This window comes from Quercus suber, unplaced genomic scaffold (assembly GCF_002906115.3).
Source record: "Quercus suber isolate HL8 unplaced genomic scaffold, Cork oak 2.0 scaffold_43, whole genome shotgun sequence".
In the NCBI taxonomy this organism is placed as follows: domain Eukaryota; kingdom Viridiplantae; phylum Streptophyta; class Magnoliopsida; order Fagales; family Fagaceae; genus Quercus; species Quercus suber.
The window spans coordinates 1,561,606-1,582,484 of record NW_027069508.1 but is presented as its reverse complement, the minus strand read 5'-3'; the positions used below and the strand labels follow the sequence as shown (position 1 = coordinate 1,582,484).

The following is a 20,879-nucleotide window of genomic DNA, read 5'->3' as shown; positions in this document are numbered from 1 at the left end:
ACTTATTAATTAATTAATTAATATGTATATAATTCTTTTTTTTGTAATTAGCAAGCACAAAATTACTTCTAAATAGTTACCAGATTCTTGTTGCAATGTGGAATGGCTGTGGATTGAATGTCTTGTTATCCTAAAGCACAATATATTACATCATCATTAACAAAATACATACAGAATATGTTTCATGGTCCAGATAATTTTTATTTATTTACATTCATACTTATATATCATAGACAAGAGTGTTGAGACGTGCATAGTTCACGTAAACTACTTCATAGAATATATACAAAAAAAGCAGCAAAAGCTTAAAGCCGGTATGTACAAAGGAAGCTGGTCTACTTCGTCCCATACTAGCTACAAAGTCCCTTCTCCCCAAAAGGGCGGAAAAGATTTAGATTTTCGTGACCTGATGCAGTCTGATGGTTGCCATCCAATTTTATGCTTTACATTGTCATATATGACCAGTTTCCCCCGCAATGAGATGTCTGCAGAGGTCATTTCAACTATAGTTAACAATTTGTCAACAAATGAGAGAAAGGAGTGGTGTGAAAATATTTGTATATTCATGTCATTACTTGCTTAACAATTATAAATATATTTATCCAATATAATTTTAAAATTTTAAAATGGCAAATTGAGTAATTAATAAAATACTAATGTGTAAATTAGCCAAATAGACCAAGTGGCACCCTATTGATCTAAAAGTATTAAAACGATTATTAAAAATTAGCCGTATTCATCTCAACATATATATAATCAAACACCCTCACCTCCACACAAACACAACTTATTAATTAATTAATTAATATGTATATAATTCTTTTTTTTGTAATTAGCAAGCACAAAATTACTTCTAAATAGTTACCAGATTCTTGTTGCAATGTGGAATGGCTGTGGATTGAATGTCTTGTTATCCTAAAGCACAATATATTACATCATCATTAACAAAATACATACAGAATATGTTTCATGGTCCAGATAATTTTTATTTATTTACATTCATACTTATATATCATAGACAAGAGTGTTGAGACGTGCATAGTTCACGTAAACTACTTCATAGAATATATACAAAAAAAGCAGCAAAAGCTTAAAGCCGGTATGTACAAAGGAAGCTGGTCTACTTCGTCCCATACTAGCTACAAAGTCCCTTCTCCCCAAAAGGGCGGAAAAGATTTAGATTTTCGTGACCTGATGCAGTCTGATGGTTGCCATCCAATTTTATGCTTTACATTGTCATATATGACCAGTTTCCCCCGCAATGAGATGTCTGCAGAGGTCATTTCAACTATAGTTAACAATTTGTCAACAAATGAGAGAAAGGAGTGGTGTGAAAATATTTGTATACACAAGTGCAAGTGATTAATTATAGTAATAACAGCGAGAATTTAATATAACATACTTGAACTCAAACTTATATAAGTTTTTGGGTTTGCATGATCAAGACATGTCATACCAAGGTCTCACAAAAACTCGGAACATCTTCCCAACAGATTGAATACAAACCCGCCCAATTCCGATGTAGTAAACGAATAAATAATGTGATAGGCTAATCATAATAGGGGCAAAACTTATGTATAATCCTTAAGGGGCAGTACATTACTTTCTCCAATTAAATTTAAATATGTCTTTATTGATTAATACAGTATAAACAGTATTATCTTTCCTAAAGAGAATATAATTCAATTTAATTATGTGTTTAAATTTAATTGGGGAACCAAATGTACTGCACTTAAAGAACTGTAACTAAGTTGTTGTTTAGCATCAACTTTTAGCTTTTATCTCTTATGTACAGTTTTTTAAAATCTCACATTTTCTCACTTTTTTTCATTTTTTCAAGGTACAAGTATACTTAAGCACAATTTCAACCAAAAACTAGATATTTTTGTGAGAAGTACCTAGATCCTAAACCAACAGAAAACAGTAAACTTTGTGATACCTTTATTCAATAAAGTTAAATGTGATAAATAAAGAAGACCTTAGAGAATCCAAACTCACAAAATCCACCTCTGGTTCTAGCAGCTTCTCATAAAAAATGACCTTGGGGATGGAATGAGGGCTAATATACTAAAAGCCACCTCATCCACCCCCAAGGTCATTCTTGGTGAAATGATGGCTAGTTTTTATTCTCTTTCTAATAATACTGAACATACCTCCAAGTATAATCGTCGATCCATCATTTACTTTGCTTCCATCAAGGATACCCAAGCAGACGTTGCCTTTGTCCTACAAATAGAGAGGCTTGTTACACAATGGCCTATAAATACCATACATTTGAACACTTTAAGTTAAAATCTGATGGAAAGAGAATGTGATTGCTTACACTAATAATCAAGTAGCCCTCTGGAGGGATTTGAAGTTTTGTGGAGCCAATCCACCATGTGCTCCCAAACTGAAGGGTTAAAGTCTTAAAGAAATGCTTGACATCCTTGACAGATCTGCAAGCATATGGGTGCAGCTTTTAGAATTTTGAATCTATGAATCAGAAAGCCTTAAAAGTGAGGTCAAATTGAAGAAATAGAATATTATGACATGTTTATTGTAAGGCTTGTTTTACATTTTAAGAGATCATTGAAACTAAGTGGATAAAGTTCAAAGTTGCAATGAACTTAAGCTACTTGTTCAGGCCACTTTTTTTTCATCAAAGGGAAGGAATACCTGTACTTTTCTTTTCTTTCATTTTTTTTTTTTTTTTTTTTTTTAGGTAATAAGAGTAATATTATTGATGAAAAAATAAAAGGAAAACATACAAGGTGTTCATGATGACGAACACAGGAAAACATAAACAGACAACAAAGAAATCAAGAGGCTATTCTAAGAGAAGACATAAACTCTGGAAGCAAGGAACAACCCATAAAACCCCAGCATTGAGACCAATCAAAAATACGACGCTGGCACAGATCTTTTAACTCTTCCAAGGTCTTCTCCGTGTCTTCAAAGGAATGACGATTTCGTTCCATCCATACAATCCACATCAAATAGCCTAGAATCCAATTCCAAGTATCTAAAGTATGAATCCCAAGCCAACGATTCCAACAAAATAACAACCCCACCCCAGAGCCTGGCATGACCCATTGGATACCAAAAACCTGAACCCACAAAGAGCATACTACACAATGAAGAAGTAGATGGTCCTCAAATTCCCCATTACCATGGCACATACAACACCTATTATGGATACTAATTCTAATCATTTTAATTAATTTCACGGCCATTTTGACAGCAAATAAAACTCACAAGCAAGTCTTATCTAGACGCGTTAGAAGGAAATTTCAAGAAACAAACTACTTTTTGATATAACTTCCAGTCTGAAGATGCATATCAGCTAGCTCAATAAGCTAGATTTCGATTAGAAGTTCATGTGTCAAATTTATGGTCAAGGTCCTACACGATTTTCCCATTGATAAGCAGCTTTCCCTCTCTTCGGGGAAACAAAAACTGAAAAGTTCATCTTAAACCATGGTCACAAAAGAGACAATGTTTACAATAGGGAATGAAAGTGCCTCTCTAGTCGGCCCAAAAAAAGTGACTAAATATACAACTACTTAACTACTTTAATATATAACTTTGCTCAACTCCCATCCAACTTCTTCCATTGTAAAATAACATACACATAAAAATTATATAACTATGCTAAGTAACTTACCGAATAAAGAATAATAATAATAATAATAAATAATAATAAAAATAAATTACCGATTCCCTATTTAATGCTAGTGAATGAAAAGTTTAATCATCAGTATCATGAACCAACCATGATGGCAACTCAACCCTCCCTCCCTCACTCCAAATGACAGGCATTGCCCCCCACTCAAAAAAAGAAAGAACTTATGTGAACCTCTAAAATCAAAACCTAAAAGAATAAAAGATTTTATTTAAAGTAATCATGGAAAAAGCCTTCTCTGTCTCGCAAGCAAATATTTAGGAAGGTTTTACAATTAATGCATCTTTCTGCTTTTTTGTAATAGGTTTTGCAACATTATAGCTTTATGAGAGACAAATAAATTATGCCTTTTGTAGATTTCCTCAATCTTAATGGAACCTCCATCCACGGTAAAGGTGTACAACTTGGTAGTAGTAGTGGAGATGGTGGTAGAGAGACGTGGGGTATACTGACAGTGGCGCAGATGCTAGCAATGTAAGATGTGTGGCGACATTGAAGTTGATACTGCAGAAATTCACGGCAGTGGTGTTGGCCACCAACAGTGGAATTGGAAGATATGGCTAAGGTGGAGGAGAAATCAATAACATTTTGGAAATGTCTATTTTATAATAAGTTGGTTATGTCAGTGATAGCATTGTACTGTATACAGAACAGCAGAACTTCTACTTTCAGAATTTAAAATTTTCAGTAAGAGTCTAATCTCCTTTTCCTTTTAGAATATTCAGAGATGCATTACCTATTGCACTTTTTCTTTCTTTTCATTTGCTTTTTTACAGTATTCATGGAAGGAACTAACATAAATAAGCTTAGAGAGTGATTCATAACTTGGCTAAGAGAAGGCTAAAAAATAAATTATACTAATGAAAATTATTATACTTGAAACTGATACCAGGTGCAGCACAATCAACCACAATTTCTGTCATACCTGATTGGGGATTCTGCTTTCCAACAAATTGGCAATGTTAAATCTGACGTATCTTGGATGAGTCCTAACCCAGAAACTTCTTCAAGCTACATCAACAGGTAATAAATAATCGGTAAAATGAGTGGATTTGATATGTTAAGACGAATTTCTAGAATTTTTCAGGTGGGAGTGGATAAAAACACTTACAGAAGCAACTAAATCGGAATATGCTTGTTGCAAAAAATATGTGTAAGAACTACCACTATCAAAAATTACTGGTCCTACGCTGCTGCCTGGAACACCTAAGCGGAGACGCCTACTTCCATAATTCATTTTCATAATCTCTGAATGATAAAAATCCCTGAACAGGAAAGCAAGGAAAAAAGAGAATAAGAAGGAGAATAAAAGTGCATGTGTACGGCATAGAAGGTATTTTAGAAAATGAATATAAGAATTAATCAACATATAAAGATCTAAGAGGTTTATTTATGAAGATTGTCACAAATTTTTGTAACTGCGCAAGTCTTTAAAGATTTGGTCAATAGAGGACTGAGCTACCAGCCTACCAAAGCATATAAACACTTGTATAGATGCACTTTTGCCTTGAGACTAGAGTCACGTTATTTTCTCTGTTATGTTGCATTTATTCACTGGAAATAAGATATAATCATATAAAGCACAAGATAGGGAAAGATAGAGCAATGAGCCAGATATTATTAGATTCAATTTTAACTGAAGACAATTAAAATTTAACAAAAAAATTAGTAGAAGAGACTGTATATCAAATTATGGCTTCCTTCTGACTGGACCTCTATTTATGTGTGTTCTGCCATGAAATATTTGTCTCCTTATAAGTCAAACAAATTATATTAAGTGCTAGAAGGAAGAGAGGAAGAAAAGAGAGGGGGGGGTGGGGGTGGTTCATTGGAAATGTTCACTCACATTGAAAGGCCATTAAGCATAGAAACCCATGCCATACCCCACTGCGGTACAAAATCATCACCTAAGAACAAATACCCGCCACCTCCATCAATAGTGAGGCAATGACCAACTACATTTTTGATGATTCCCTTTCTTGCCAACTGGGAAGGTAAGCTAACTTTAGACCTGCTCAGCCCAAGGATTCCATCTGTCTTTGCCAGAGTACTCAAAAGTAAGCCTTTCTGATCATATGCACACCTTGTAGACCAAAATAAATTCACATAAATAAGAAAATTGGTGGAAGATTAAACACTTTTTAAGGTAATCCAGAATTTTGGGGGTGGTAGGGAGGAAAAAAGAGAAAATCAATACCCGAAAACAAGATTCAAATTGGTCCATGATCCATTTTCCATAAGTAGATGAAGCTCATCTCTAGCCAGAACCCCCACAGAGGAGCTTTGATCTGCATACTGAATCTCATAGTCACATTGTCGGCAACTTTGACAATATCCAGCTGCTTGATGTCTCTGAACTTCCATGCACAACGAGTCCTTGGGGGGTAGTATGTTGTGTTTTGTTGGCTTGTACAAAGCATTTGCCCCCTATTTTAACTATATCATTAGAATAAAGGAAATTTCTAGCTGCAAATTTCAATTGAAGGTTGGAATATCATTATCTTACACATGTTGGCTGCTTTCTATGATTGCATGTGATGCAGTACAACGTTCACAAAATGAAAACTGTATGGATTTAGGAAGAAAAAGAAGACAAACCCTAGAGTGATCTAAACTCTTAAGTTTCAACACTGAAGATTGCTAGAATCACCAAGCCAATGAAAAATTGCAACGAAAATTTTATAAATTAAATCAAGCTTCTCCTACTGGAGCACAATAGCATGCTTATATATTCTACTAGGACTAAGCTCTAAGGCCAAAGCTCAATTATTTTTTTTTTGATAAGTAAGAGAGAATTATATTCAAGAAGCTACCTCATGCAAACAACATAAGGCAGAACAGAGAGTACAGAGAGGGAAACAAACAAGAAAAAACAACAAAACAAACAACAGTCAACAGAAAACTAAGTACAAAGAAGGGAATTTAGGAACATAGGGAGAGAATCACTAGAGGTGAGTCCCCAGGCCCTAGACCAATCAAAAAGGGAGCCAGTAAAAAAAGCGAGCAGCTGGTCATCGGATTTGTCCAAGTCCTCAAAAGTGCGCCAGTTTCGTTCCCTCCATGAAAGGCCATTAAGCATAGAAACCCATGCCATACCCCACTGCGGTACAAAATCATCACCTAAGAACAAATACCCGCCACCTCCATCAATAGTGAGGCAATGACCAACTACATTTTTGATGATTCCCTTTCTTGCCAACTGGGAAGGTAAGCTAACTTTAGACCTGCTCAGCCCAAGGATTCCATCTGTCTTTGCCAGAGTACTCAAAAGTAAGCCTTTCTGATCATATGCACACCTTGTAGACCAAAATAAATTCACATAAATAAGAAAATTGGTGGAAGATTAAACACTTTTTAAGGTAATCCAGAATTTTGGGGGTGGTAGGGAGGAAAGAGAGAAAATCAATACCCGAAAACAAGATTCAAATTGGTCCATGATCCATTTTCCATAAGTAGATGAAGCTCATCTCTAGCCAGAACCCCCACAGAGGAGCTTTGATCTGCATACTGAATCTCATAGTCACATTGTCGGCAACTTTGACAATATCCAGCTGCTTGATGTCTCTGAACTTCCATGCACAACGAGTCCTTGGGGGGTAGTATGTTGTGTTTTGTTGGCTTGTACAAAGCATTTGCCCCCTATTTTAACTATATCATTAGAATAAAGAGAAATCTCTAGCTGCAAATTTCAATTGAAGGTTGGAATATCATTATCTTACACATGTTGGCCGCTTTCTATGATTGCATGTGATGCAGTACAACGTTCACAAAATGAAAACTGTATGGATTTAGGAAGAAGAACAAGACAAACCCTAGAGTGATCTAAACTCTTAAGTTTCACCACTGAAGATTGCTAGAATCACCAAGCCAATGAAAAATTGCAACGAAAATTTTATAAATTAAATCAAGCTTCTCCTACTGGAGCACAATAGCATGCTTATATATTCTACTAGGACTAAACTCTAAGGCCAAAGCTCAATTATTGAATTACAAAAATAATCATGACTCCAGGAAATTAAATAAAATATTAACTAATTAGCAAATAAGAACTAAAATAAAATCCAATAGAGGTATATAGCCTTATCTTGGTCCACAGAAAACACTATCGTAACAAGCTTTTCCTTTTCAAGCATCATGGGGGATTAATCAGTAGTAGATGCATCAAACTCATTCTTCACAACATGTGCATCCTCAAATACCCCCATGTTGAAATTTCTCTTCATTAAGAAATGGAAAATTTTCCTTCTCAAGTGGTAAGCAATATACCTGAATTTCCAACAGGTTATTTTAACTATACTACACATGGACCATGTATTCCAGCTCGCTATATTGTTTCTCTAGGGTTGTAACAACTTTAGGCCACTGTAATTCTCTTTCACCACTAAGTTTTAGTGGTGCTTGGTATTCCTTGATCACCAAAATTTAATTACTAACAATATTGTCCCCCATGGGAAAAGCTTTGCCTCAAAGGCTACTAGTTAGTCTATGTATGAAAGCCATTACTCTGTCTTATCGGACATTGGAATCATCTAACTTTGCAAATAGGTTTTGGATGACTTTCACTAGGGTTCCTAGAGTTTGTTCCATGATACTCTACTAGAGTTAGTGCTAACATGTACTGGCCTGGGTCACATACTTAAACAAATAAGCCAGGTGCAATTTAATCGCTACGGGAAAATAAATGTGCCACATAAGTGGTATGCCCATTTTTTTTTTTTCAATCAGTCAGTTCAAGTCTTATGCATTTGAATTCAATTGGTGAACTTAATGTGTTTCACCTAAGATATTATATCTAAGTTTTACCCTAACATAATTAACAAATAAGATATACCACTAGAAAAAAGAATATAGTTGACTACTATAATTTTTTCAATCTAATTGGTAGAAGGATTGGGTCTCAGCATTCTTGTTCAAAGCCTTTGTTTCCCGTTCTCTCAGCTATCTTTTTTTCTCGTTTTTTCAGAGGGTTTCCTTGTTCAACATTTAATAAAGACACCATGTTCGCTAACAAATCTTCCTCAAACACACTTTTGCGTAAATAGAAAAAGGAAAATAAATAAGTATCAAATAATAATAATAATAACTAAAGACTATTTTTTTTATGCAAATAGTAAAGAAAGTTCCTCCTGAGTCGACTCAACTGATAATTAAAAATCTCTTAAGCTTATCCTTTAGCCTCACTATCTATAACAAGAAAAATTTTAATAGGGAAAATGAAATATTAAACATTCAACAACAACCAAACCTTAATTCTATAATTTTGGAGTTGAATGTGGATTTTCAATCGACTAGTTAAGATTAGGACATGTATACTTTCTTGTCATTCTATTTTATCTAAAATCATTTTCTTTATTACTTTCTTAATTGATACGTCATTCTTTACTACTTCTATTAATGTTATTTTTGGTCTTGCTATAACTTTTTCGTTCCTTTAACTTGAATCAACTCACTCTCTCACTGGTGTATTAATTGCTCACCTCTAAACATAACCAAATCATCTCAACCAATTTTCCCTCATTTTTAAATCAATAGAGACCTTCCTATCTTTAAGCAAACTTCCTCATTTCAAATCATATATGTTAAAGATAAGAATAACCTCTGGTCTATGGTTTTAGGTTTATTTGGAGTATCTTGGGTTATGCCCCTTACTGTTTTGGGGCTGTTAGGGTGCTGGCAAGGCAGCTTTGGTCGTCATTGAAATGGTTATATATGATCCATCGTTCCTCATGGCTTAATGTGGTGTCTTTAGAGGGAGAGGAATAGTCATTGTTTCGAAGATTCTGAGAGATCTATTCCGGACCTTAAGCTTTTCTTTTTTAGAACTTTGTTGGATTGGTTGTTTGCTTTGCAAAACAAATCTTTCCCTTCTCTTTTTGTTTTCCTAGATTCTTGCAATTTTTGTGTTTGATCTGTTTGGCTCCTTGTTCACTCCCTGTGTACTAGGGTCTTTCCCTTTTGATATCAATATATCTTATTACTTATCAAAAAATCGGTCCTTAAATAAATCTGTTTAAAATAAATAAGATGCATAATAAGAGCATTAATCAATCCATAGTTCCTAACCCTTTAAATTAAATTATTGTTGGATTGTGCATGAAGTTGACTAGCATCTTAGGTGTCTTTATGCACCTCCTTTGTTGAACTGTTGTTGTTCTTGGTTGTTTGCTAGTGAAACCTTCATATCTAAGGTTTTGTTGTTGGTGGTAGTGGTGGTTGGTTGCTGGTGCTTTCTTTTTTGGTATTTGTTGTTATTTTTTGTTATGATCCTAGTGTCCTACATGGATTAAGTGTAAGTTTAAACATGTGTATATAAGGTCTTGGGCACCCTTCCTTTGTAAACCGATATTCAAGGGTGAGTTCTATACATGAGTTTGTATTGTTGTTGTTCTTGATGGAAAATCTATGTTGGTTTCCAACCATCCTCCTCCTATCTTTGTATTGTTGTAGTTTTTAGTGGTGGTTGTTGGATCTTGGTGGTGGTTGTTTTCAATGTATTTTAGTTTGTCTTGATTGATCCAGTACTGCTCAGCTATAGGTTTTAGCGTATTCCGACTTGTCTCAATGGATCTTGTATCCTTTACTGGTTTTTCCCGATCTCGGTTGTTCTTGGTGGTGCTTCTTTTCTCATTGTGGTTTCCAAAATAGTGGTTGGTTGCCGCACTAGTGGTCGCTAGTGAGTTTTGAGTGTTCCGATGTGGTTGTTGACCGGAGTAAACAGGAAGACCCTTGTTTGACTCATTATGAGAGCTAATCCCTATCCTAGATAAGGATAAATTAATCTTAGATAGGGATAAAAAGTTTTTTTTTTTTGGGTAGATATTGTTTGTTTGGGTATATGTAGTTGGTAGTCCCTTTCTGACCCTTTCTTGCTCATAACTTTATCAAGGCACTATGTAGTAGTTGTTTAGAGTGTATATGTTCCAAGTTGGACCAATATGACGTATACGTTGAAGTTTGAGGGGGAGTGCTAAATATGTTGGGTTTATCTTAATGTAATGAACCAAGAGACTCATTATATTGTAAGCCTATTTAGAGCTATCCCTAGTTTTTAAGAAATAAGAATACCTTGCTTAGGTTCATTATAAAGACAATTTACTATAGTAAACATGTAGCTGCCAAGGGCTTCCTCTGCGGTTGTAGGCCATTAGACCGAACTACATAACGCTTGTGTTATTCTCTCTTTTCTGCTTTTTGCTTCTCTATATTAATTTATTCTTATCTTTTTTTTTTTTTGATAAGTAATAAGATATATTGNTGACTGGGGGCAAAATTGGATTTGCCTTCGGTTCCCGGTTTTTACCATTTTTGACCGGATTGGTATTCGGTTCCCAATTGAACTAGTTGGACTGGCCGGTCCAGTCCGGTCTGGTTTTTAAAACAGTGATAATAGCTTAAGAGACTCAATATATAATTTATGCCTATGTAGGGTTAACCCTAGCTCTTATATATACCTTGCGTATTGTTCATTTAGATAATTTATTATACTAAAGATGCAGCTACTAAGGCTTCCTTCGTATATGTAGGCCATTAGGTCAAACTATGTAACCCTTGTGTTATTCTCTCTTTTTCGCTTCCACTTCTCTTTATTATTTTATCTTGGTCTTAAAAATGGTATAAGAGCATTAATACAATCCATAGTTCCTAACCCTTTAAATTAAATTATTGTTGGATTGTGCATGAAGTTGACTAGCATCTTAGGTGTCTTTATGCACCTCCTTTGTTGAACTGTTGTTGTTCTTGGTTGTTTGCTAGTGAAACCTTCATATCTAAGGTTTTGTTGTTGGTGGTAGTGGTGGTTGGTTGCTGGTGCTTTCTTTTTTGGTATTTGTTGTTATTTTTTGTTATGATCCTAGTGTCCTACATGGATTAAGTGTAAGTTTAAACATGTGTATATAAGGTCTTGGGCACCCTTCCTTTGTAAACCGATATTCAAGGGTGAGTTCTATACATGAGTTTGTATTGTTGTTGTTCTTGATGTTTTTAAAACCATGGCCATTATATTAATATAAACTCAATATCTTTAATACTTTTTTTTCTTTTTCTTTTTCTTTTTCTTGTATTTCCACTCACACATAGTTTGTCATATAGTAGTCTTATAATATTTTCCCCTTTAACATAACAAGTATTCTACAATCGCACAATATTCTTGATATTCTTTTCCACTTCATCCATCTTCAATCTTTCCATCTTTATGAATTGTTGATCTAAGATATCAAAAATTCTCTCTTTAATATCTCCTAACCATCAAGTCTTACAACCATTTTATTTTTGTTTCTACTTTTTCTAAATTGACATTCCATTTACTAAAACCCATAAGATATGATTTGGAAAAGAAAATGACATAAAAAGAAGAAGCATATGTATCATAAATTTATTTATTCACTTACTATATAACAAATAAAATCATATCAATTAGAAAAGAGTTGTGCAGATTAACGAAAATAATGCCAATTACCTATTGACATTTGGTTAGATATAAATGAAAACTAGGGCAAACATTTAGATACATAAAGAAGAATTTTGAAAATCCATTAACCGAATAACCAGTTACAAATAGGCATTACCTTGGCACAGCTAATGCAAGGAGCATCACACTGAATCCAAGTTAAGTCACTCCCAGTATCTATGTCAAGAAAATAACGCTTTGGAGGATCCCCAACAAGTATGTATGTGTAATACAATCTGCATGATAAAGATTAGCATTAGGACTAGCATCACGAATACGTATGGCAATTGAGATGAAAAAAGCTTTGATCTTTTATCCAGAAATATAGATGAGCATGTATCATTTTAAGAAGTTTTAAAGGAGTTTAACACATAGTTAAACTCAGCAACTAGACCTCTTAGAACGTTCAAACTCCCAGCCCAAAAACAAAAGAAAAAGAAAAAAAGAATCATGGTTAAGAGCAGACCCAACACAAAGATTAAAGCAAATTTCTTATCTGTTTCAGATTGAGAAAGGACAGCTGCCAAGGCTTCTTTGGTGCTTCCACCGTCATCAGACAGTGTGTTCAAGAATTTTACTTGCTGGACCATGGATTGGCCAAGTAGCTACCTAATTTACCACTATGTTACCCTAAACCTAAAGATCAACCTCCATGATTCTAAAACAATACTAAGTCTCCTCCAATTTTCTAAACAATGATCCAGCTCACCCTTATGAATGAGTGCTACTTCGAACAAGCTATAACCAGAACCTTCCAAATTGGCATACTTTGTCTCATGTTTCAAAATGATCCACATACTTTAAAAATATTTTATTTTAATAATTACACTTTCATGTTTTTCTTTTCACAAGGCTTGTATTCTTGTACTAGTTGTATTAGCACTCCTACTTTGACTAGAAAACAAAAAACCTAATAAAAAAAACTAACTTCGACTTAAACAAAACAAAGCATAAGATACTAAGAATCTCTTAGAAAATTCTAGACTCAACTAAACTACAAAAATGTGCTTAATTTGCGGGAATTGCAAAACTTACAACATTTCCGCTGAAAATAAAATTGACTTTAAGTAATAAAATTTAAATTCTTTTGACCTAAAACACACAAAACTAGATCTTTAAAACCACACAGCTTTTACTTCAATTGGACACATAAATTCGATAAACTAAATCTTAAATACACAAATTTGCAAAGTAATAACAAATCAATCTTCTATGACTACATTATTCTCACCCTGTTGAAAAAATATTGGCCTCAAGTTTTTAAGATTTGAAATACAAGAACCTTCGAACTTGAAACTTGCACCAACTCTTCAACTATCTTTGAAAGCATTAAGGATAAAAAAATTTCTTTCCCACCATATCATTAATTTGCTTGGAATGATAAATCATAATTGGAGGGTTTTTCAATATCTTCCTTGGTTTTTTTTTTATCAGTAAATAAAAACTTTATTGAAAATATGAAAAAAAAAAAATATATATATATATATACAATGAAAGAACAACTTCCTTGGCACATAGGAAGTGTACATGGAAAGTAAAAGCCTATCCAAAGTTGCATAAATCTTCGAAATCTAAAACAAAGGCTGTGTCAAAACCACTCAAAGCAGTCCTCCATTCAAATAAAGACAAAAGGAAAATGTGCTTCAACTCGATGATAGAACGCTCCTCCCCTTCAAAGATTCTGTTGTTTTGTTCTCTCCATATGCTCCACATAATATATTGTGGATTAACACCCCAGATAGATGCCATCCTATGTCACCCAACACCTCCATGCCCATAAGCACCACTTGTTTAGGCATAACTCAGGAGATACCAAACAAGCTAAATACAAAGGGCAAAAGGTGAAAGGACAATGAATGAGCTAGTGGTCGACCAATTCCCAATCATTTTTACACATACAACATCTTGGTTTTTTTTTTTATCAGTAAATAAAAACTTTATTGAAAATATGAAAAAAAAATATATATATATATATATATACACAATGAAAGAACAACTTCCTTGGCACATAGGAAGTGTACAAGGAAAGTAAAAGCTATCCAAAGTTGCATAAATCTTCGAAATCTAAAACAAAGGCTGTGTCAAAACCACTCAAAGCAGTCCTCCATTCAAATAAAGACAAAAGGAAAATGTGCTTCAACTCGATGATAGAACGCTCCTCCCCTTCAAAGATTCTGTTGTTTTGTTCTCTCCATATTCTCCACATAATATATTGTGGATTAACACCCCAAATAGATGCCATCCTATGTCACCCAACACCTCCATGCCCATAAGCACCACTTGTTTAGGCATAACTCAGGAGATACCAAACAAGCCAAATACAAAGGGCAAAAGGTGAAAGGACAATGAATGAGCTAGTGGTCCACCAATTCCCAATCATTTTTACACATACAACACCTATTAACAACACAAATATTTCTTTTCCTCAAATTATCCAAAGTTAGAATCCTCCCCCTTCGCCGTAGTCCAATTAAGAAAGTTACCTTAGTAGGTAGGTTTCACCTCTTCTTCTTTTTTTTGATAGGTAATAAGGAAATATTTTTAAAAAAAGAATAGAAAAAAGATACACAGAATTCACAATAGTGAACAAAGAACAAACAGAAACACAAAGAGGAACAAAAAAACATCAAACTATTCTATGAGACAAAATGACTTCACCTCTTTCACTCTTTCAAGGGAAGAGGTAATTACCTCTATCAGATAAAATTGAATAAATGACTTCACTTCAAAATATCTAACCCAAAACCCTAAAGTTTTGGGCTTTAAATTTCACTAAGAATGTTTTGGGTTTTAAATTTCATTAAGAATGATGTGGTTTATGAAGTCTAATGAGAGTTCTTGATGGATTAAAGGCTAGGTTTTAGTGTTAGGACATTAGGGTTCCAGTTATGGTTCTCTGGTTAAGGTGATTATGGTGTATGATGGATGTTCTTGAAGTGAAATGTACTAGGGTTTCATGTAAATGAGGCTAGGCTTTTGGATTATGAGTGTCAATTTGGTTGGTGATGGGTCTAATCTATGCAAATGGTGAGTGATTAATTGGCCTATGACTTCTTAGAGAGTCTCTATCCAAAGTTGCATAAATCTTCGAAATCTAAAACAAAGGCTGTGTCAAAACCACTCAAAGCAGTCCTCCATTCAAATAAAGACAAAAGGAAAATGTGCTTCAACTCGATGATAGAACGCTCCTCCCCTTCAAAGATTCTGTTGTTTTGTTCTCTCCATATGCTCCACATAATATATTGTGGATTAACACCCCAGATAGATGCCATCCTATGTCACCCAACACCTCCATGCCCATAAGCACCACTTGTTTAGGCATAACTCAGGAGATACCAAACAAGCTAAATACAAAGGGCAAAAGGTGAAAGGACAATGAATGAGCTAGTGGTCGACCAATTCCCAATCATTTTTACACATACAACACCTATTAACAACACAAATATTTCTTTTCCTCAAATTATCCAAAGTTAGAATCCTCCCCCTTCGCCATAGTCCAATTAAGAAAGTTACCTTAGTAGGTAGGTTTCACCTCTTCTTCTTTTTTTTGATAGGTAATAAGGAAATATTTTTAAAAAAAGAATAGAAAAAAGATACACAGAATTCACAATAGTGAACAAAGAACAAACAGAAACACAAAGAGGAACAAAAAAACATCAAACTATTCTATGAGACAAAATGACTTCACCTCTTTCACTCTTTCAAGGGAAGAGGTAATTACCTCTATCAGATAAAATTGAATAAATGACTTCACTTCAAAATATCTAACCCAAAACCCTAAAGTTTTGGGCTTTAAATTTCACTAAGAATGTTTTGGGTTTTAAATTTCATTAAGAATGATGTGGTTTATGAAGTCTAATGAGAGTTCTTGATGGATTAAAGGCTAGGTTTTAGTGTTAGGACATTAGGGTTCCAGTTATGGTTCTCTGGTTAAGGTGATTATGGTGTATGATGGATGTTCTTGAAGTGAAATGTACTAGGGTTTCATGTAAATGAGGCTAGGCTTTTGGATTATGAGTGTCAATTTGGTTGGTGATGGGTCTAATCTATGCAAATGGTGAGTGATTAATTGGCCTATGACTTCTTAGAGAGTCACCTTCTCCTAATAATAGATAACTTCAAGGGATACTCTAGCTCCAAGAGAATTAACAAGAGAGAAAGCAAGACTTAAGCAACAAATGATTATTTTTTGTTCATATCCCAAATGAAAGTTACAATGATTTATTTATACATCTCACGCCCTAATCTTATTGGCCACAAATGGCTCACTCTTATTGGTTGTGCATTAAAAAAATTACACATGTAATTAATGTGTTACATGTGCATAAGCCCTAACTAACCCAATCTCCTTGTGAGTTCCAGTTAGCTCAACTGATAAAATCTCTAATAGTTGAATAAGAGATCTAGGGTTCAATCCCTGTCTACACCAAAAATTGATTAATGTCTTGATCTGATGATAAAGAGCTATCATCAAATGCAGACACCATAGATTAAAACTCTCTCTCTCTCTCTCTCTCCCAAAAAAAAAAAAAAAAAACTCACTTTATCCTTGTAACTAGCTAACCCTAATCATGTGCCAAGCTTGTAAGCTGATCCCACTGAGCTCTTGGCTAACTAATTAGGGATGATCCACATGCATGGGAGTGAGGGGGAGCTGCCACAGGAGTTTGGGAGCATTTGGACGAGGGAGTGCCAAATGACAGCAAAAGTGCCAATTGGCCTCCACTGAGTGTCAATCGTCACTTCCCCCAAATACTAGGTTTTCTTTTTCCAATATTTTCAACTTATCTCGTGTTCCTAACACTTTGCTTCTATTAAACGCAACCCTTTCACACAACTAGTTCAAAATCCTCTTTATTTCTTTGGAGTCATGAGAAAAATCTTAAATTAGGACTCTATTCCGCGTTAGTCATCATTATCTTGAATGAGAAATTTTGTTAAGTGATTGGTGGGAAAATGTTTTAGCAAAGAATTCGTAGAACAATTTTGATCAACTTCATTTCTTCTTTAGGTACTAAGCACAAACGTATACATAAAAACCCTTTCTTGTACTAGTAGTATTAGGATTCCTAAGTTAACTAGTAAACTAAAAACCTAATAAAAGACTAACTTAAACTCAAAGAAATTAAAACTTAAGATACTAAGGATCTCCTATAAAAAATTTTATTGAACTAAACTACCAAAATATCCTTAATTTGCAAGAATGGAGGAAATTACAAATTTACCCTTGAATATAAAATTGATCAAAACTAATGAAATAAAAACACAAATAAAACTCAGGTTGAGCCCTAAAACACACATAATGAGACCTTTAAAACCACATAACTTTTACTTCAATTATTCACACGTAGGTCACACAAAATAAATCTCAAATAGACAAATTTGCGAAGTAGTATTAAATCAATCTTCCATGACTGCATCTCTCTCTCTCTCTCTCTCTCTCTCTCTCTCTCTCTCTACACGCACGCGCACGCGCGCACACACAAAAGGCTTGAAGAGCATAAAGACATACCCACCTCCCCATCCCTCAACACACACCCATGCATGCAGAGTACACAACCCAATATTATTTCTACATAACCAATACTCCCCAATTAGATTTCTCAGTTTAGCCAAAATTAGTAGAATCACACACCCCACCAAATTAGAAACAAAAATTTCAGCTCATTCCAAAATATCCAAAAATTGAAAAAAGGAAAAGTACACAAAATCTCCATGTGGTTTCTCTATAAAACAAGAAAACCCCCTAAAGTTTTGAGTGTCATACTTAATCCACATTGGGTATTTTTTGTTTGTAAACCGTTAATTGTGTCATACTTAACCCCCTAAGGTTTTTGAGTGTAACACAATTAACAATTTACACATAAACAATACCATAGGAGGTTAAGTGTTACACCCAAAATGTCAATGAAATTCCATGTTTTAGGTGAACTCCACAAGGGGGTTTTGTGCATTTTTCCCAAAAACAAAACAAAACAAACTTGTCTTTCATGCTCTGTAGCTCCTTCACGATTTGCAACCCCATATGATGGGGTTTTTTCCTTTATTATCATTTGGCAATGTAATAGATGAATATGGAGGAAAAAAGTAATAGATGTATATCAATGTAATGGATTTGATAATTCGGATTTGGTTCTGACACTATGTATTGAAGCTCATGATGTAATGAAAATGGAAACGAGTTAGTGTTAAGGAAAATGATCTTGACATTATGTAATGATTTGGTTTGTTAATTTGTCGACAATTCTTCATAATGACTTGAATGAGAACCTCACTCAAGCGAAACTTCTCGCTCGACACTTTGCTCAACCAACTTCGAGTGAACCTTATCTAGTGTTAAATAGAAACTTTGTTTGACCTTCGTGTGACATTCATGCGAGCGAAAGTTCACTCATTCTTGCTTGACACTTAGCTCAAGTGAACCTCCACGTCAGCTAAATTATTTGGGTTAAATAAGTTCCATTTGCCACATCCCCTTTTTCCATCCAACAGTTGATTGTAGGGACCTTTTTAAAACAAGCATAATATAAAGGAACTAAAATGAAACATTTTAAAGGATAGCTACCATTTTGAAGGGTTTTTTTTTTTTTATACAAGTAACGTAAGAAATTTTATTAAAAAAAAAAACCAACCAAGTACACTAATTTTTTTTTTTTTTATACAAGTAACGTAAGAAATTTTATTAAAAAAAAAAAACCAACCAAGTACACTAAAAGTGTACTACTATGGCACAAATCAAGAACCATTACAACAATCAATAAAATCAGGGAGAGAAAAACAAGAATAAGAAGGCAAAACTAAACTCCAATCAAGGAGAGTACGGAAAAAGAAAGACTTAATGTCAAGAATAGATAGTTCACAATCCTCAAAGCATCTAGCATTCCGCTCCCACCATAAGCACCAACACAAACAATGCTACACAAACCTCCATAAATCTATATTTTGATGTCTACCAAACTTGCCTTGCCAAAAAGCTAAGACCTCGCTAAGTTTATACGGAATAACCCAATGTATACCAAACAAACAAAATACCATAAACCACAACTCATAAGGACAATGAAGAAGAAGGTGATCCCTTATTCCCCACACCTTTTACACATAATAATCACATTATTGGATGAAAGCTTTATAATGGACGTACAATCCAAGTGGATGAGAAAAACATACCAGGTCTTCATAAATCATCACCAAAACTATGTTGAAGCTTTGCATGGTAAAAAAGAATTATTAAATATTAAAATATAATTAATCAAAGATTATTTTGTAATGAAGCTTTGCTCAATTTTGGTTCACAACTAGTGATTTTCAAGAGAAAAATGTAGTATGTCACAGAAGAACAGATTATTCAGCATATAATTAAAATAATGTTGCAATTGCTAGTCAGTGTGCAACATGCAGAAGTCAGATTAGAAGTATGATACAAGACAAAAATCAATTAAATTTTTCAACTGCTATCACAAAAGTAAGAAGAGCTAAGTTCTTGATTATCAAAACTATTTTCAAAAGGCATAAAAGAAGGATCTTAGATTAAATTTGAGAACAATTATAAACAAAGACATTTTAAATTTAGCTACCCAGGGCCCAACAAGAAAGATCCAATTACTCTGAACCAAATCATACATAAGCAATCAGCAGCCAATTGTTAAAAAGCAGTACCCCCCCCCCTCCCCCCGGTGATTCCTTTTTTAGCTCTAGTTACTTTATTCCCAAAAGATCACTCCAGTCTCCAACCAAGCATGCATCTTATGTATATATAATTCAGAGTCAGAAATCAACCAAAGGAAAAAAAGAAAAAAAAATCCATACATACCCATCTGGATACACATTGCCTCTAACAGGTAAAATGGAAGAGGCATCAACTTTTTTGTTAGAAGCAAGCGAATTGTTGGTCTTGGGGTCTCCTACCCCATCCTCAATTAGAGAAACCAAATCCCCTTTATCCATATCCACAAAACTCCCTAGTTTAAGTTCCAAACCCTTTTGTGGAGTCCTCCATTTTCTGAACAAAGGCAAGAGAAACGATCCGGGTTTATCATCTTCATCATCATCCTCTGAGTCACGCAAATCCTGGACGATCGGAGAAGATACTGAGACATAAAGGACCAGAGCCAATAGAGTGATACCCAGAAAGGCCAATAGCTTTCTTGGGTTGAAAATGAAGCTTCTGCTAACTGTGCGTGGAAGATGAACCTGTGGATTTGGTACTGATTCTGGTTGTTGGGGTGGACGAGGGTCTTGTGGATCATTGTTGTTGTGATGAGGTAGTGGTTGTTGTTGTTGAGTTTCAGTTTGGGTTTGGGTTTGGGTTGGGGTTGGGGTTTGAGGAATAGTACCAGTAGTGTTGGTGGAGATAGTGAAAGCAGTGATGGTTTTGCCTAGTGATGGGTTGTCTGGTGGTGGAAGAGTGATTATTACAAACCCTCTAACTTGTGGTGGTGCCTCATCAGAATCCATTGTCTAAATTAAGGAAAAAAAGCTAAGGATTCGGAGGCTGTAGTAGAGAAGTACTGTGTCTAACTCCTGTTGAGAAAAAGGGTGGTGTCCCTTGTAGGGGAGAGAAAAACATGTACACACTACGCACACGGTTGTCTCAAAGACGCGCTCTGTGGGTATGTGTCCGAAAAGTCAATGTCTTCAATGCATGGACGAAGTCCAAGTACACAGCGAAGGATCCTGGAACTTAATAGGAAAAAGAGAAGCCCAAAGTAGCCAAGTAGGCTAAAGCGTAAGACATTGAAGCCTACATTACATTACATTGTACTCGCTTGC

At 34.7% G+C, this 20,879-nt stretch overlaps 1 protein-coding gene across 1 annotated transcript; it reads right to left on the bottom strand.

Moving 5' to 3' along the window:
* Positions 1-907: 907 nt before the first annotated feature.
* On the bottom strand, positions 908-20,749 carry LOC111994250 (aspartyl protease APCB1). The gene is made up of 9 exons (XM_065771391.1): positions 19,921-20,749; positions 12,229-12,346; positions 7,074-7,303; positions 5,511-5,747; positions 4,776-4,929; positions 4,590-4,675; positions 2,324-2,438; positions 2,154-2,226; positions 908-1,270 (listed from the first exon to the last, which is right to left on the bottom strand). Exons 1-9 carry the CDS (start codon positions 20,562-20,564, stop codon positions 1,140-1,142), a joined length of 1,788 nt encoding a protein of 595 aa, XP_065627463.1. The 5' UTR covers positions 20,565-20,749; the 3' UTR covers positions 908-1,139.
* Between the last annotated feature and the right edge of the window lie 130 nt (positions 20,750-20,879).

Coding starts and splice junctions, on each gene's coding strand:
- LOC111994250 (XM_065771391.1), bottom strand. CDS start 20,564: ATGGATTCTGATGAGGCACCACCACAAGTTAGAGGGTTTGTAATAATC. Junction 4,676..4,775: donor ATTCCGATTTAGTTGCTTCT/GTAAGTGTTTTT, acceptor CTGTTGATGTAG/CTTGAAGAAGTTTCTGGGTT. Junction 2,439..4,589: donor AAAGCAGAATCCCCAATCAG/GTATGACAGAAA, acceptor ATATGCTTGCAG/ATCTGTCAAGGATGTCAAGC.